The 19,228-nt window shown below is 38.5% G+C and overlaps 1 protein-coding gene across 1 annotated transcript in view; it reads right to left on the reverse strand.

The window, feature by feature from the left end:
• The window catches only part of DCHS2 (dachsous cadherin-related 2), a 314,696-nt gene that overhangs the window by 72,138 nt on the left and 223,330 nt on the right, over positions 1 to 19,228 (reverse strand). Inside the window, exons 11-13 of the mRNA XM_036852069.1 lie at positions 15,676 to 15,810; positions 15,250 to 15,459; positions 4,449 to 5,306 (exon numbers count right to left, since the gene is read on the reverse strand). Coding sequence (XP_036707964.1) covers positions 4,449 to 5,306; positions 15,250 to 15,459; positions 15,676 to 15,810 — 1,203 coding nt within the window. The remainder of the gene's footprint in view (positions 1 to 4,448; positions 5,307 to 15,249; positions 15,460 to 15,675; positions 15,811 to 19,228) is intronic.

Here is a 19,228-nt window from a genome sequence, read left to right on the forward strand (position 1 = left end):
TCATTTGGGCTTCAGCTTTTCTGGTCACCTTGCTGTATGGCCAACCTCTCTCTTACAGGCAACTGACACCTTCTGAAATGACTCTTTCTGTGAATAAATGAACATTTCATGACTTAAAGAGACCTTACTTACTGAAGGGTTTCTTCTAAAATGCTATAAACTATAAAAAATTATATATATGTATGTATATATATATAAATCTATTATTGAACTATGTACTGTTTTAAACAATTGAAGTGTTAAGTTTAATGTTGTTAATAGATGAAAATAATGTCAATCAAAACTCAAACTTGTGGGCTTTCCAAGAAAGAAATGTTAAACAAATATAAATACATTGGAGTTACTTATTTTAACGTTTTATTTTCTTTAAAAAAATCTAAATGTTAAAAGCAGTTTAGGGTAATAGGATTTATGATGATACAGAACATAATTCACTCAGGATGTCAGGCAGTGCCTGCCGGATGGGATGCTTGAGTGAGCCACAGACGATGTGAGCTTCCAATAGGCACATATGTTTCTTTTGAAAATAAAGATTAAAATTGCAGATTTATTTGGGACAGAAATAATTCTGGAAGTTATAAAATGCTATTAAATAATTTATATCAAGGCCATTCTAACACTGATCAATGGATTTACAATCTCTTAAAACCACTGGAATCCAAATTTTAAAAAAAATCACCTTCTGGTGTCCATGATATGATCTGGTAATATGTACGAAATTCATGCTCCAGGCAAAGCTTTGGCCAGCTTGAAATATTTGGGGCATATGTCAATCAGTACGTTATGCACTTTGTTGTCGTTGTTCACTGGGGCCTAGGGAATCCTGCCGACCCCGGTGTAGGTTAGCTGCATCTAATCAGATTCAACAGCCTTCTTAGCCACCATCCTTTCCTTCTCTTGTTCTCCTTCCTGTCATATGCTGCAGCTTTTAGGCTACTCTCCCCTTAGGCTCCATGCCCTTCACACGTCATAGCTACTCTTCAAAGCAAGGTCCCAACCCATTGCTTCCTATGTCTTGAAATGTACACCTACCTGGATATTTATGGGTACCATATGCTGTATTACTGCCAGGTATTAACCTTGCTTATGTGTAAGATTTAATAAACAAATTTTAAGAGTGTTAAGTTCTATTAAAAAGGTAGCAGTCAAATTTAGTTCAGTAATTCTAAATACAAGAGGACTAAGAAGGACAACTCTAATCAGAGGTCAAAGAAAACACAATGATGCGATAGCAGAATAGAGGCTTCTGCCCATGTATTCATTAGCTTTTCTGAATGAACTGAAACAGGAGGCCCACCTTCAGAGGTAAGAAAGTAATTTAGTCTTCACTGTCTTCTGCCCTAGTTTTTTTTAATCTCAGACCAGGTTACTCTTCGCCACATTGATTGCTCCCAACTGTTACGGCTGGGGGTAGACGGAAGGTTGAGTGATGGGAAACAGACCAAAGTAGGGGTAGCTTCCTTCCTGTAACGGCAACCGCTACCGACAGAGTGAGTCTCGGACACAGAAATGAACGGCGCACTGCAAAGATGAAAACAGGTGAATAATTTCCCCTTCCATGGCAGTTTTTATTAGGGTTATTATTAAATCATTTCTGAATTCAACCACAAATATTATTATACTTACTAACCCATAACTTAATTTCATATTGAAATATTTTCTTTGGGGTGCTTTAGATATTGACTTTTATTTAGGTTTAATACTGCAAACGAATTAATCGTGGGTGACTTGAGAAAAGATACCTTAATTAGGAAATGGCCAGGCACATTATTCAATTTTTAGAAATTTCATTTACTAATGTGAAAAAGTGTGACACAACGATGAGTCCTGTGCCAATTCTTTTGAGTGATAATTTATTTAATGCCTACTACTCTGCAGAATTTATATTGGATGAGAATGTTCACTAGCCGTGGTTGGAAATCTCATTACGTGAAGAATAAGTGAAGAACTAGAGACGGGAAAACTATTTTGAGTAAAAGCCAAAGACCCCCCAGTGTTCTACAAGGCCCTGCCTGGTCTATTCGCTTCTGACCTCATTTTTTACCATTCTTCACTTTGCTTACTCTGCTTCAGTCACACAGTCCTCTTTGCTGTTCTTTGAGCAAACCAGGAAGGCTCCCACTGGATTTCTCCTTTTTTTTTGGAAATGCTCTTCCCCCAATTATATGAATGGCTACCTCCTCTTTTTAAGTCTTTGCCCAAATGTCACTTGCTCAATGATGCCTGCCTTAACCTGCTATCTAAAATTGCATTTGTGCCCTCCCCCAGCACCCCTTGCTCTGCTTCTTTATACCATAGATCTTAAAACCGTCTAACATACACTACACTTTAGTTATTTATTACATTCATTGATATTGTCTCTTTACCCCTGCTAGAATGTAAGCCTCACAAGGACAAGCATCTTTGTCTTTTAGTTCACTAACATATCCCAATAGAAGAGGACCTGACACATAATACTCAATAAAAATTTTGTTGAAGGAGCAAATAAAATATCTGAAGAGCGACTGTGTAGATCAGTGGAGTGCTCCAGAGGGCAGGACTAGGATTTATGAACAGACATAAAGGAGGCAGATCTGGGTTTAATGCAGGAATGACTTTTCAAATGAAAAGGTTTTCCAACATTGTCATGCAATCAAATCACCTGCAGAGTTTGTTAAAAACGGCAGTTCCTGGACCCCAGACCTCCTGAAGCAGAAACTTCAGGGATCATCACAGAGTGCCTGTTTCACACCCAAGTTCAAGAACCACTGTCCTAAACTCTCAGTCACTGAAATATTCAAGTAGAGACTGAAAGGTCATGTGTCAAGGGTATTTAAGAAAAAAAGTGTTTATATGTTCATTGCAGACAAAAACTGGGCTCAAAAATTCTGTGATTTTATCAGATCAATTTAAAGATTGACTCATATATTTTGCGCTGTTATTATTTAGAAAATGTCACCTTTCCTTTCTATCAGGCTCTGCTCTGGGGTTGGGATGTATACCTCTCCAGAGGTACAGAAACAGAGCTCTAAGGAGTATCTCATGTTATTTAACATTTAACTCTTATGCAGAAATCTCATCACACCTAAGTATATGTGTGGACATTTCTAGTTATTTTGGAAGTTGCTATTATTTCATTTAATTAAGGTAATTGCAATTTACCCTTAATTATGTTTAGAATCAACAAGGGGCCTTCCAAATAAGCAGCCCATTGGATAACCATAATTCAAAAGAAGATTAAAGTCAGGTTAATAATCTGCAACTGAGAAGAACCCTAATTTGACATTGGATATTAAATTGAGTATTTTCTTTTCATAAAGAATATAATGTGTAACAAAACATTTTCACTATGAAATGTATAGATCAATTTCAGAAAAATGAAGGTTGCCTTTTAAATAGTGGTTGTTGTAGGTACGGATAAAGTTAAACTGAATCCAAAATGACAAAACAAAAACAAAAAAATGACTGGAGAAAGCAAACAGCATACATCAGACTGTCGCAGGCAAATTCCTTTTCTCCCCAGCCCTGGAGTCCATGTGCTTTGCCCTCTGGCTGGCTGAAAGGTTCAGAAGATTTATTTCTCAACTCTCTAGTTAGATATAATTACCTAGATTGGATTTCTTTCAATCCACAACTATATACAAATGGGTTTTTTTGCTTTGGGCTAGGAAGATCATTTAAATTAATTTTTTTTATGTTTCCCATTATGGCATGCATTTGAGTAGGGAAATAACTGAAAAATAATTTAGCATTATGAGGAAAAATAGTTACAATTCACTGAAGCCTGTTCCGAGTAGTATAATCTGTGCCAAAGTCTTTGAAGATCAGATATTACTGCACTGTTTGAAAGCAATGCTGACTATATCAAAATGAAGTATAATATAAAATGAAGTATAATAATAATAATAACAGCAGTTCCCATATATTACATGTTGATTCTGAGTCAGATACTGTTTTAAGTGCTTTATATGAACTGGCTTATTCAGTCCTATACCCTAATGAGGTAGGCACCAAACTTATCCTTAATTTGCAGATTAGGAAACTGAGGCGGAGACATACAGCTGCCCAAGGACATGCAGTGGCAGTCACTGAACCACAACATACTTCACCTTTCATTGTACTTCTAAGAAAGTACTTTAGGAAATGTACAGTTGTTCAGAATTCATAAACATTTAAATAAAAGGGTTTTTATTTGAGATTTTAAATTTAAGTTAAACTTTAAGAGCCTTGAATGATTTATCTTTCAGTATTTTTACTATCTTTTGCTGTCTTTAAAGGGGAGTGTGTGTGCGTGTTTTACTGTATTTGAGTATATTTTTCTAATGACATATTTTGAATGAAAGTTGGCATATCAAGAATTGGCTGCACTCAAAAATTCATAACTGAACCGTGATAGCACTCGTTCTATAATCCTTAGTTTTAAGCATTTTGTCAAAACTGGGACAATGTACAAAACACTTGACACTCACCTGCCTCACAATTTTCGGGCACAATCCCATTATACAGATGCTGGCTGAAGGAAATCCTTACATCTTCTCCTTCCATGTGAATGACCAAGAGACCAGTGGTTGTCCTAGCTGGGAACCCCTGGTCCACAACTTTTAACTGCAGCCAGATAGGAAAATATTCTGAAGCTGGGTTTTGCTGAAGTTGAATTTCTCCTGTGTATTCATTAATAGAAAACACTGACTGGGGCTCTGCAAAACTAAATATGACAGTTCCATTGGGTCCCAAGTCTGGGTCACTGGCTCTCAGGATGGCGGTCATCTGGTTAGTAGGTGACTGGGGGGAAAGAAAAATATCAAAGGGGTTCTGTTCCCAAACTGGATCATTGTCATTAACATCAGTGACATGTACTTTTATGATCACCGTGGTGCTTCTTGAGCCCTGGACACCACAGTCTCTGGCCACAGCCTTAAATGTATGCTCAGCTCTGGCTTCTCGGTCAAGGATGTGACTAGTTCTCAATGTGCCCGCTACGGGATCAATGGTGAATGCCCCGGAAGCCTCATCCACCAGAGAATACTCAGTTTTCCCATTCAGGCCTTCATCTTTGTCCACAGCAGAAAGCACAAGAACCACGGTTCCCACTTGAGCATCCTCTCTCACAGAGGCCTGGTAATGGAGCCTGGAGAAGGAAGGACTGTGGTCATTGTCGTCCAGAACTCTGACTTGCAGCTGCACCATGGAGCTCAGGGGTGGATTCCCCAGATCGGAGCACAGGATGACTAGGGTGAAGTTGCTGACTTGCTCCCGGTCCAAAGCACGAGTAATTGAGAGTTCTCCTGATGTTTCATTAATAGCAAAGTACTCATCAGTATTTCCATCTAGTAAAGAAAACAAATTCAAAATACATTTGAATTCAAAAAGTAGCAGCCCTTTGCCATGAATATATATATTCATTCAACAAATATTTATTTCCTAATTATTACATCCTAGAACTTTTGTAAGTACTTTTGTAAGTACATGATAAGGTCCCTGCCCTCATGAAGTTTCTATTATTAGGAAATAAACAAAAAAATATAATTCAGTATTTATCTTAATTCAATCAGTAATTCGAACACTTGCTTTGACTGATTTGCAGCAGTATGATTTGTTTTGTGTACAACTTCAACTTTTTATATTAATATATTTTTCCTCTTGGGAGGATTAAAATGTATGTTTTACATGAAATAAAACAGTAGTCAGGTATAAGCAACAGGATACAATGTCCATTTTTAGATATCAATCAAAAAATAACAGATTGATGTACGACAGCATATCTGTAATTTCCCCAAATGTTACTACAGACTGAATGCCGGTTATACTACTGCAGTAAGGTCTCTTCTATATTCCACGTCTTCTGTGCATGAATCATAACACTTCTGTTAGAGATACTGAAACATTTGTCTATCTCTTCCATAACATAAGCCAGGATTATATTTTATTCTTCTCTGTATCCTTCAAAAAAAATGTTCTTTTTGCTATTGTACATGGTACCAAGTAGAATAAAATTTTAAACTGAACACAGGGATAAAAAGCTTCCAAAGGCATGTTAAAGTCACCCTAAAAATTAGTTGGGAAAATGCGGTTCAATTACTAGCCACATTCTTGGACGAGGGGCACCATTCCATTACCCAACAGTGTGGGAACTTACTGGAGCCTACCAGAGGCAAATGGAAGAAGTGGAACAGCATTCTGAGAAAACAACAGCCACAGGTAGTGCTGGGGTCTGAGAAGGGACTGCATTTGTACGTCTTCTTAAGATGTGTTAATTTGTACCAAACACAGGGATGGTGAGACAAACTACATTTCTGTGGCATTTGTGGTTGATAAAGCAATTCATTCCCTCAGTAAACATTTCAACAACACCTGTCATGTACCAAGTATGTGCTGGACACTGGGAATACGAGGAGCGGAAGATGTGATTCTGGCCTCCAAGAGTTTACAGTCCAGGGGGAAAGGCAGGTCAGTACCTGAACATTAAAATACAGTGTGAAACTCACATGTGCAGGGCGCTGGGAAGCACAGAGGATGAGCACAGGGTCTGGTGTTAGGATGGCCAGGAAATGCTTCTTAGAAAGAATGACATCAAAACTAACTCCTAAAGGGGAGGAAGCCAGGCTACAAGTCTCAGTGGAGGGGAGAGGGAAGAGGGACAAACCTGGGTTAAGTCCCAGGAATATGACAAATTAATCGTTGCAAACATTTTAGTGTGACTAGAACACTGGGTTCTCTGGGTATTTGAGTGTAGAGGGTAGGGAGACAGAGGGTCGACAGTGGCAAAAACATAAATCAGGAAGATAAGCAGGCATCCGATCATGAACTTCCCTGTGTACACTGCTGAAGACTATGTTATCTTAAAATCTATTGGGAGGCCCTGCAGGATTGTAGACAGGAAAGCGTCATGAATCACATTTCTGTTTTAGGAAGAGTACAGGGCAGCAGTGTCAGAGCTTGATTAGACTAGAGGAAGATTAGGAGGTTACCATGGTATCTACGTGAGCAATGAGGAGGTTCTGCAATAATATGCCCCTGGAGGAAGTGGACACACCCCAGAGATATAGAGGAGGATAATAAGGAGTAAGGAAGGGAAGACTCATAATCCGGCTTAGGGGGAAGACTCAAGGGTGTCAAGACTCAAGGGTGTCAAGACCAGCTGTCTTTAAAATGAGGTCTGAGGACCCTGGGGTTATATTAATTTATCTAAGGAGTATCTGGAAACAGGTAAATTTTAAGGTAATTTCCAGAAGTTCAGTTTATATATCTTTATTCCTAAAATTGTTCTGCCTAAGAAAACCCCTGGGATCTCGTGGGTTTGTCCTTCCCCAAATCAATTTTATAATCACCCTTCTTGAAAATTATAAAAGAAAGGTTCACCTCTCGCCCCTCCCAACCTGACCAAGGTGTACCACACAAGTGTGTGAAAGTTTCTAGGCTACCAAGCAAAGGGGAATTCCAAATATTGGTGTTTCATGTTGAAATAGGGACTGACGTTAATGCCTGGGAAAGACATCCTTTTTATGTTGGAGAGGGTCTTTGCTACGAACTAAATTTTAGGACCTATTCAAGCTCATAATTAGTAAACAAATAAAAAATAAAGACCATTAATTGATTTGGGGGCATATAATGCAGAAGGAGTTTAAGAAATAAGTGTTACTACTATAACAACAATCTGTCTCCCATGTAAAAAATGTGAACAAGGATTTTGAGTGCTTACATCTGTAACAAGAATTTTTTAAGGGCATGTTGAACAAAAAAAGGCTGAAGATCACTGGCAGAGATTCTAGAAGAAGCCAGACCATGATGAAGTGAGTGAAAAGGGAGTGATGTTAAGTTCAGTTTTGGACACATTGATAATGAGATGCTGCTATATATAAAAATTGGGTCCTTGAGGCTGTCAGAAAAAATGGTGAAACAATTTGAAACAGAAGGGAAAAAATAAGTGGGTGTCCTAGGGGTAAAAAAAAAAAAAGATTAGGGTGTGACTAGTCTGGCTTTGCCATCTGAGTTGTCTTCCAGGTATTTTATCTTCATTGTCTTTCAGGTATTTTATCTCTGTAAATTGTTGAAAACTAATACATAATGAGAATGGTTCTTGTTCACAGAAATTCAAATTAATTGTGTCTAGTGGAATGGCATTGATTACTATACTATGGATAGACCTCTTCTGCATTTCAAAATTTCTTATTTTCGCTCTGTGTGTGTATGTGTGTGTTTCTTACATTTCTCCTTGAACTAATTTTAACATCTTTTTGGTTTGTTTATTAGCTAATGAGTTGAATAAAAATCTTTGAAAGTTGTTAGTTTTATATTTGTATGAGAGTCATACAAATATGTCCTTTGATGGGGAGTTCTGGAGTGAGGATGGCACAGAGCAAAGTCCACAGTCCAACACAGGACATAAAGTGCAAACAAAAATGCTATTTCTGGTCAAAGGCACTGATCCTGATTCTGCTTTCTCACTGTAAAAAGAAGGAGAGAGAGAGTGGAAAATAAAAATTTATTAGGAGGTAGGATCAAGATGGTGGAGTGGGAAAAGTCTGAGCTCACCTCCTCTCAGGAAGACATCAAAACTACATAAAGAGAAACCCTCTCTGAGACTGACCTGAAGATTAGCAGAATGGCTCTTCTACAACCAAGATTACAAAGAAAGAACCATGTGGAGTCTGGTAGGAGGGGAGGAGAAGAAATCTAGTCAGGACCCACACTCCTGGTGTGTGACTCAGAAGAAGAGAAGGATTTCACAGGCTCAGGGATCCTCCCTCAGGGGTGAGGGGTTTGAGCCCCACATTGGGCATACCAGCCCTGGGGTCAAGCACTGGGAATACAAGCCCCTTTAGGTGGTTTGAAAACCAGTGGGGCTTAATGGAAGCCTGTAGGAAACTGAGACTCTGCTCTTGAAGAGTGTGGACTTTCACTTGTTTGCTCCCAGTCCCAGCACAGAGGCAGCAGACTGAAACATGCCTGGTGCTCTGGCCAGTCTGCTATGACTGCTCCAGTGCACCTTACCCCTGTCTGAGACAGGCTCTTACCTCAGCCCCTCCTGCTCCAACCCCACTCCTTGACAAGGCAGAAACCATCAGTGCACCTTGGGAGAAGCCAGGGCTTGCACCAGCCTCCTATTCCAGCCCTCTGGGTCCCAGCCCCACCCCTGGCCAAGGCAGAAACCACTATAGCACCAAGGAGACACTAAGCTCACTCAGGATTGTGGCCCCAGCCCCTCAGACCCTGGCCCCACCCCCTAACAGGTCAGTGACAGCTAGCACATCCCAAAAGAAATGTCCCATGATCACTTTAGATCCAGCTCTACCACTGAAGCTACTGGGCATAGGCAAACTGCATAGGGATGCTCCAACTGCTCCAACACAAAGACATGATTTCAAGACCTAGAAGGGTATGTTTTACCTAATTTCATATAGACAAACAAACAAAATGAGAAGAAAGTCATAGAGAGTCAAACAAAATGAGAAGACACAAGAACATGTTCTAAAGCAAAGAGCAATATAAAACACTGGGATGGGGAGGAGGGAAGCCTAATGAAACAGAGATAAGTAATTTACCTGATAAAGGGTTCAAAGCAATAGTCATAAAAATGTTCACCAAACTTAGGAAAAGAATAGAGGAATACAGTGAGAACTTCAACAAAGAACTAGAAAATATAAAAAAGAGCCAATTAGAACTGAAGAATACAATAACTGAAAGGAGAAATACACTAGAAGGAATTAACAGCAGATTAGGTGATACAGAGGAACACATAAACGACCTAGAAGACAGAATAGTGGAAATCACCCTATCAGAGCAGCAAAAAGAAAAAAAGTTTAATAAGGATTATTTAAGGGACCTCTAGAACAATATCAAGCATACTAACATTTGTGTTATAGGGGTCAGAGAGGAAGAGAGAGAAAAAAGGGGCAGAAAGCATATTTGATGTAATTATAGCTGAAAACATCACTAACCTGAAAAGGAAATGTATCCAGGTCCAAAAATCACAGAGAGGCCTAAAGAAGATGAACCCAAAGAGACTCACACTAAGTCATTCATAATTAAAATGGAAAAAGTTAAAGAGTGAATGACAGAATTTAAAGACAGGAAGAGAAAAACAGAGTCACATACAAGGGAACCACGATAAATATTAGCTGACTTTTTAGCAGAAATCTTGCAAGCCAGAGGGAGTAACAAGACATACTTAAAGTGCTGAAAGGAAAGACCCTACAACCAAGAACATTCTACCCAGCAAGGTTATCATTCAGAATTGAAGGAGAGATAAAGAGTTTCCCAGACAAGCAAAAACTAAAAGAGGTTGTTACCACTAAATTGGCCTTACAAGAAATGTTAAAGTGTCTTCTTTAAGTGAAAAAGAAAAGGCTATAAAAAAAATTTTTTTTTAAGATGTGAAGAAAAGAAATCTCACTGATAAATATAAATATATAGTAAAGGCAGTGAATCAACCACTTAAATAAGCTAGTACAAAGGTTAAAAGATAAAAATTATAAAATCAACAATAACTATGATAAACACTGAAGGGATATAAATAAAGATGTAAAATATGACACCAAAACATAAAGCGTGTTGGGAGTGGAGTGAAAAATGTAAAGCTTTTAGGATGTGTTTGAACTTAAACACTATCAGTTTAAAACAACTATATGTAATTGATATATATGAACCTCATGGTAACCACAAATCAAAAATTTCCAATGGATATACAAAAAACAAAGAAAAAGAACCCAAACATAAAACTAAAGAGAATAGTTAAACTGCAAGGGAATAGACTAAAGGAACAAGAAAAGAACAGAGAAGAATTATAAAAACAACCAGAAAACAAGTAACAATATGGCAGTAAGTACATATCTGTGAATAATTACTTTATGTAAATAGATTAAATACTCCAATCACAGGACATAGGGTGGCTGAATGGATAAGAAAACAAACCCATCTATATGCTGCCTACAAGAGACTCACTTCAAATCTAAAGACACATTCACCTGAAAGTAAAAAGATGGAAAAAGATACTCCATGCAAATGGAAATGAAAAGAAAGCTGGGATAACGATACACATATCAGACAAAATAGACTTTAAAACAAAGTTAATAACAAAAACAAAGAAGGGCATCATATAAACGGGTCAATCCAAGAAGATATAACATTCATAAACATAAATGCACCTAGTACAAGAGCACCTACCTATATAAAGCAAATATTAACACACATAAAGGGAGAAACTGACAGAAATACAATAACAATAGAGAACTTTAATACCCCATTTACATAAATGAACAGATCATCCAGACAGAAAATCAATAAGGGACACATTAAATGACACAGTAGATCAGAAGGAGTTAATAGATTTCTACAAAACATTCCATTAAAAACAGCAGAAAACACATTCTTTTCAAGGGCACATAGAACATTCTCCAGGACAGATCACATGCTAGGCCACAAAAAAAAATCTTCAATACATTTAAGAAGATTGAAATCATATCAGGCATGCATCTTTTCTGACCACAGTGGTATGAAACTAGAAATCAATTACAGGAAGGAAACTGGAAAACACACAAACATGTGGAGACTAAACAACATACTACTAAAAAACCAATGGGTCAACAAAGAAATCAAAGAGGAAATAAAAAAAAATACCTTGAGATGAATGAAGAGAAAAACACAACTTTCCAAAATCTATGGGACACAGCAAAAGCAGTTCTAAGAGGGAAGTTTATAGTAATTCAGGTCTAACTCAAGAAATGAGAAAAATCTTAAATAAACAACCTAACTTTCCATTTAAAGGAACTAGAAAAAGAAGTACAAAGCCCAAAGTCCACAGAAGGAAGGAAATAATAAAGATGAGGGCAGAAGTAAATAAAATAGAGACCAAAAAGAAAAAAGAAAAGCTCAGTGAAACTAAGAGCTGTTTTTTTTAAAGATAAACAAAATTGATAAAACTGTTAGCCAGACTCATCAAGGAAAGAAGAGAAAGTCTAAATAAGTAAAATTAGAAATGAAAGAGGAGAAATTACCACTGATATCACAGAAATACAATCATAAGAGAATACTATTGACAGTTATACAGCAGCAAATTGGACAACTTAGAAGAAATGGAAGAATGCCTAGAAACAGACACACTTCCAAGACTGAAGTAATGAAATTGAATCAATAATCAAAAAACTCCCAACAAATCAGAGTAGGACCAGACCAGAATTTGAGGGTTTCTATCAAACACTTAAGGAAGAGTTAATACCTATCTTTCCCAAACTATACCAAAAACTGAAGAGAAGGGAACACTTCCAAACTCATTCTATGAAGCCCTAATATCAAAAACAGACAAAGACACTACAAAAATAAATTACCAGGCCAATATTCCTGATGAACATAATGCAAAACCCTCAACAAAAATATTAGCAAACTAAATTCAACAATACATAAAAAGGATTTTTAATCATGATCAATTGAAATTCATTCCAGGGATGCAAGGATGGTTCAATATCTGCAAATCAATCAAGGTGTTACACCACACCAAAAAAGGGGAGGATAAAAGCCATATGATCATCTCATTTGACATAGAAAAAGCATTTGGCAGAACTCAACATCCATTTATGATAAAATCTCTTATCAAAGTTGGTAAAGATGAAACATACCTCAACATAATAAAGGCCATACATGACAAGCCCACAGCTGACATCAAACTCAACACTGAAAAGCTGAAAACTTTTCCTCTAAGGTCAGGAATAAGACAAGCATTCCCACTCTCATCACTTCTATTTAATATAGTATTGGGAGTCATGGAGAGGGGCAAAGTGGGTGAAGGGGAATCATGGGTACAAACTACTAGGTATAAAATAAGTTACAAGGATGTAATGCACAGCACTGGGAATACTCAATATTTTATAATAACTTTGTATGGAGCATAATCTATAAAAACATTGAATTATTATGTTGTACATCTGCAACTGTAAGTCTACAATACTTCAATTTTTAAAATGTCCTTTAATGGGACTTAGATCTAGGGTACAGTCAAGATAGGGAGATATTGAGGTCCAGTGGTAGCTGAAGACAGGAACTGGACGAAATGACCAGAAAGAGTGTGTCTACGAGAAAAGAAAAGATATGTCAAAAAGATCCAGAAAACTCTGACAAGTCAGAGAACCACCAGAAGAACAAGGACACTGGGAAGACTTGTCTAGAAAGACAGATGAAGGACCAAAAGAAAGTAAGTGGCTTTCTGAAGTCAAGGTGAGACCAAGTGTCCAGGGCATGGTGCACAAAGACACAAAGCAATACAATTAAATTAAGAACTGAAAAAGATCCAACGCATTTGGCAACAATGGGATCTTTTATGTCTCTGGAAAGGGTAGTTTCGGTGGAGTGACTTCAGTGGAACACGTTTTACAGCAGGCTAAGAAATGAAAGTAAAGACACAGAAACCAGAGTGTAGACAACAATTTTTAAGAAGTTTGTTTGTGAAGGAAGAGAGACAGTGAGTGAAGGGAGACATCTATGCTTTTCAAGATGGGAAATACTGATGGGAAAAGCCAGTAGAGAGGAACTGTTGACCATTTGGGAAAGGGAAGTGAATGGTCAAAAAGAATGTCCTTGATGCTGTGAGAGGGGACAGGTGCTGTCTGAGGATTATTTGTAGCTGGTCCTCAACAAGATAAATACAAAGAAATTAAGAGTAAGCATTTAGAAAATTTTATAGCAACATGAGAGAATAATCTTATGTCTCCATAATACAGTAATAGTTTTTAAAAACTGGGGCTTGCATTTTGTATGCCTTTGATTTTTTCTCCCAGTAATTTATATTTATTGGATTTTACAAAAGTATCAGTCACAACAGATTGGAAATTTCAAAAAACACAAACCCTGGTCCTTAACCACAATTGGTTTGAGAAGTTCTAGAAAACAGGTAGAGTTTACAGAGGAGGAAAATCATCTATTCCACTGCAACAGTAAGAAAGAGGTAAGAATTGGCCTTATTCTTAAAATTGGGCTCCTCAAAGTTACTTTGAGGGAGTATCATTCTTTTGGATGGTAATATGAAATATGTGTAAACATTTAAGATAGATATGTCCTTGGACATGATAATCCAGTTACATTTATCATAAGGAAGTAATTGGGTGTGTTCACTACAGCATTTTTATAATAGTAGACTGTTCAATAATTAAATTAGCATAAATGGGGATGAGTGAGATAAATGATGTTATACATATGCATACTAGAAATGCTAATATATGTGTATATTCACTGACATGAATAATTTATACAGTATATTGGTTTTAAAATGAGATAATGAAATAGCATACATAAATTATTCAATAGTGTAAGATTGGTGTCTGCATTCTCTGAGGTTCATGGAAAAGTGTTTTTCAAAAATATCAAGTTACTTATCTCTGCAAGATATAAGATTTTTGCTTACTATTTTGTTTTTCATAAATTGTATATATATTCTACAATCATATATCATTTTATAATCAGGGAAAAAGACAATAAAACTATTCTCATTTTGGAGTAAAATGGGTGGTACATAGAAAACATGGTTTGGTTATAGGATTTTTAGTAAATAGAGAGTGATAACTTCCAGAAGCTAGTCTTAAAGCTCTTTTTATTAAACAGCTTCCCTTCATCAGAAGCAGTCTCTGAAACATTACTCTAGCCTCATCTCATATCATTCCATGTGTACTCTGACATGTGCTAAAAATTGGATTCTTCACTTTTTTTCAGGTGAATAAGATGTGGCCTTCTCAAGCTTGCCATGCTAATGTTAACATTATTCTGCCAGAAACCTTATGTTTCTCATCTGAAGGGAACAATATTACAAAATTATCTTCTAGTGTAGAAGTTCCTAAAGACTTTGATCTCTGGGGTATTGTTGTAGATCTGAAGTGTTTCATTGGTCTGCAGATCTGGGAATTGTTTTTCTACTCATGTCCTCTAGGCCTGAAAGAAAGTCTTGACTGCTCAAAATAATAAAAATAAGTGATCATACGAGAGAAGTGAAAATAGAAAAAAGTGAAAATAGAAAAAAAACCTATCTGTTCCATCTGTACATGCACTAATATTAGTGGATTACTAACAGTGAGAGTTGTCAAGGGCAGATTTTTGAGGAGTTTGGAGGGCACTGGATCAGGGTGGCTGTGGGGAGGAGGAGAGGAGACCCAGGGCACCAATCAGTTCTTAGCAGGTGTGAGTTCTGTAGACACTGCACTAGATACCAAATGCTGAATGCATTCCATGAAGTGTGTGTCAACCGAGTTGGTATCCTGGGGAGGGAGGGATTTAAATAAAGATAATACTTACCAATTATGTGATACCTGACAGCTCCGTTATTGCCAGCATCCATATCAGAGGCCAAAACAGTGTAGACAAGCCCTGGCTCTTGGTTTTCCAGAACCTCAATGTCATACCTGGGGACAATAATCTCCGGTGCATGATCGTTTTCATCTCCCACAGTGCAGAGAATTGTTGTAGTCCCAGACAGAGCAGGGGCTCCCCCATCACGTACAAGTACTGACAAGGAACAAAAGACGGCACAGATGGTGGTCATTAATTCATACCTAAAATATGCTGCCCTAACCAGACAGCAACAGACCAAATTAACCAGGTAGCACTGGGTCAATAATATTTTATTTAAAGACAACTTACTGAAATGTAAAATTTCACCTCTCAATGGCCTGCTGCCTATTTTTGTTTTTGTTTGTTTAGCACAGTCAAGAGGTCCCTTACCTTGAAGGGTGAGGACTTCCTGAACTTCTCTGTCAAGTGTGGTGGTTGTCACCACCTCCCCAGTGTCAGAATTTATCTCGAACAACCCGAATAAAGCGCCTGGCATGATTTCAAACTGAAGCTTAGAATTGATTCCTAAAGGAAAATATAGAGGAAAAACTCAGCCATTATCCCCTTGGAATCCATCTGTCTCTTCTCCTTTTTCCTATGAACAATTAAGGCCATAGATAAAAAAGGCAAGACACGTAACCTTCAAATTAAAGTCAGAAACAAAAACAAAAATTTAAAACAACTCTTTTGGCTATTCTTGCTAAATAAAAGCCTTCAGGGCTGAAATGCTGGATTTTCAAAAATCCTTCCCACAGTGAATGCTTAAGATTTTCTCCCTCCCATAAAAAATTTCTTATGAGTGTGCAACCCTACAACATATTCCTAATTACTCCTGCTAACACCCGATTGTGATTTAATGGCATCATTATAAGCTTGCAGGGCAAATGACAAGTTTTGTAGGTGGACCCTGTTTAAAAGTTTGTGCCCAAAGAGCTTCAAGACTGAGGAAGAGTAACACATGAAGATCACCCTCCTCCCCACAAATATATCAGAAATACATCTACATGTGGAACAACTCCTACAGAACACCTACTGAACGCTGGCAGAAGACCTTAGACCTCCCAAAAGGCAAGAAACTCCACACGTACCTGGGTAGGGCAAAAGAAAAAAAAAAAACAAAACACAGAGACAAAAGACTAGGGACAGGACCTGCACCAGTGGGAGAGAGCTGTGAAGGAGGAAAGTTCTCCACACACTAGGAAGCCCCTTCGTGGGCAGAGACTGTGGGTGGCAGAGGGGGGAAAGCTTTGGAGCCATGGAGGAGAGCACAGCAACAGGGGTGCGGAGGGCAAAGTGGAGAGATTCCTGCACAGAGGATCGGTGCCAACCAGCACTCACCAGCCCGAGAGGCTTGTCTGCTCACCTGCCAGGACGGGGGCTAGGAGCTGAGGCCCGGGCTTCGGAGGTTGGATCCCAGGGAGAGGACAGGGGTTGGCGGCGTGAACACAGCCTGAAGGAGGCTAGTGCATCACAGCTAGCTTGGAGGGAGTCCAGGAAAAAGTCTGGAGCTGCCGAAGAGGCAAGAGACATTTTCTTGCCTCTGTGTTTCCTGGTGTGTGAGGAGAGGGGATTAAGAGCACCGCTTAAAGGAGCTCCAGAGACGGGCGTGAGCTGCGGAAATCAGCGCGGACCCCAGAGACAGGCATGAGACGCTAAGGCTGCTGCTGCCGCCACCAAGAAGCCTGTGTGCAAGCACAGGTCACTATCCACACTTCCCCTCCCAGGAATCTGTGCAACCCGCCACTGCAGGGTCCCGTGATCCAGGGACAACTTCTCTGGGAGAACACATGGCACACCTCAGGCTGGTGAAACGTCATGCCGGCCTCTGCCACCTCAAGCTTGCCCCGAACTCCGTACCACTCCCTCCTCCAGGCCAGAGTGAGCCGGAGTGCCTGGAGCAGCTGCTCCCTTAACCCCGTCCTGTCTGAGCAAAGAACAGACACCCTCAGGCGACCTACACGCAGAGGCAGGGTCAAATCTAAAGCTGAATCCCAGGAGCTGAGCGAACAAAGAAGAGAAAGGGAAATTTCTCCCAGCAGCCCCAGGAGCAGTGGAATAAATCTACACAATCAACTTGATGTACCCTGCATCTGTGGAATACCTGAATAGACAACGAATCATCCCAAATTGAGGAGGTGGACTTTGGGAGCAACGATATATATATCCTTTTCCCTTTTTCTTTCTTTGTGAGTGTGTATGTGTATGCTTCCATGAGTGATTTTGTCTGTATAGCTTTGCTTTTACCATTTGTCCTAGGGTTCTGTGTGTCCGTTTTTGTTTTTGTTTTCTTCTTAGTATAGTTTTTAGTGTTTGGTATCATTGGTGGTTTTGTTTTTTGGTTTAGTTGCTCTCTTCGTTTTTCTTTTTTTTTTAAATTACTTTAAAAAATTTTTTTAATAATTATTTTGTATTTTAATAACTTTAATTCATTTTATTTTCTTTCTCTTTCTGTCTTTCTTTCTTTCTTTCATTTTTCTCCCTTTTATTCTGAGCCGTGTGTATGACAGGCTCTTGGTACTCCAGCCAGGAGTCAGGGCTGTGCCTCAAAGGTGGGAGAGCCAAGTTCAGGACACTGGTCCACAAAAGACCTCCCAGCTCCACGTAATATCAAATGGTGAAAATCTTCCAGAGATCGCCATCTCAATGCCAAGACCCAGCTCCACTAAACAATCAACAAGCTCCAGTTCTGGACACCCTATGCCAAACAACTACCAAGACAGGAACACAACCCTACCCATTAGCAGAGAGGCTGCCTAAAATCATAATAAGGCCACACACACCCCAAAACACACCACCAGATGTGGACCTGCTCACCAGAAAGAAAAGATCCAGCCTCATCCACCAGAACACGGGCACTAGTCCCCTCCACCAGGAAGCCTACACAACCAACTGAACCAATCTTAGCCACCAAAAACAATGGGAACTACAAAATTGCAGCCTGCAAAAAGGAGACCCCAAACACAGTAAGTTAAGAAAAATGAGAAGACAAAGAAACACACAGCAGATGAAGGAGCAATGTAAAAACCCACCACACCTAACAAATGAAGAGGAAATAGGCAGTCTACCTGAAAAAGAATTCAGAATAATGATAGTAAAGATGATCCAAAATCTTGGAAATAGAAGGGAGAAAATACAAGAAATGTTTAACAAGGACCTAGAAGAACTAAGGAGAAAACAAACACTGATGAACAACACAATAAATGAAATTAAAACTTCTCTGGAAGGGATCAATAGCAGAATAACTGAAGCAGAAGAACGGATAACTGACCTGGAAGATAAAATAGTGGAAATAACTACTGCAGAGCAGAATAAAGATAAAACAATTAAAAGAATTGAGGACAGTCTCAGAGACTTCTGGGACAACATTAAACACACCAACATTTGAATTATAAGGGCCCCAGAAGAAGAAGAGAAAAAGAAAAGGACTGAGAAAATATTTGAGGGATTATAGTTAAAATTTTCCCTAATATGGGAAAGGATATAGTTAATCAAGTCCAGGAAGCACAGAGAGTCCGATACAGGATAAATCCAAGAGAAACGCCAAGACACATATTAATCAAACTATCAAAAATTAAATACAAAGAAAAAATATTAAAAACAGCAAGGGAAAATCAATGAATAACATACAAGGGAATCCCCATAAAGTTAACAGCTGAACTTTCAGTAGAAACTCTGCAAGCCAGAAGGGAGTGGCAGGACACATTTCAAGTGATGAAGGGGAAAAGCCTACAATCAAGATTACTCTACACAGCAAGGATCTCATTCAGATTTGATGGAGAAATTAAAAGCTTTACAGACAAGCAAAAGCTAAGAGAATTCAGCACCACAAGACCAGCTTAACAACAAATGCTAAAGGAACTTCTCTAGGCAGGAAAAACAAGAGAAGGAAAAGACCTACAGTAACAAACCCAAAACAATTAAGATAATGGTAATAGGAAATACA

Source organism: Balaenoptera musculus, chromosome 5 (genome assembly GCF_009873245.2).
Source record: "Balaenoptera musculus isolate JJ_BM4_2016_0621 chromosome 5, mBalMus1.pri.v3, whole genome shotgun sequence".
NCBI classification, from domain to species: Eukaryota; Metazoa; Chordata; class Mammalia; order Artiodactyla; family Balaenopteridae; genus Balaenoptera; species Balaenoptera musculus.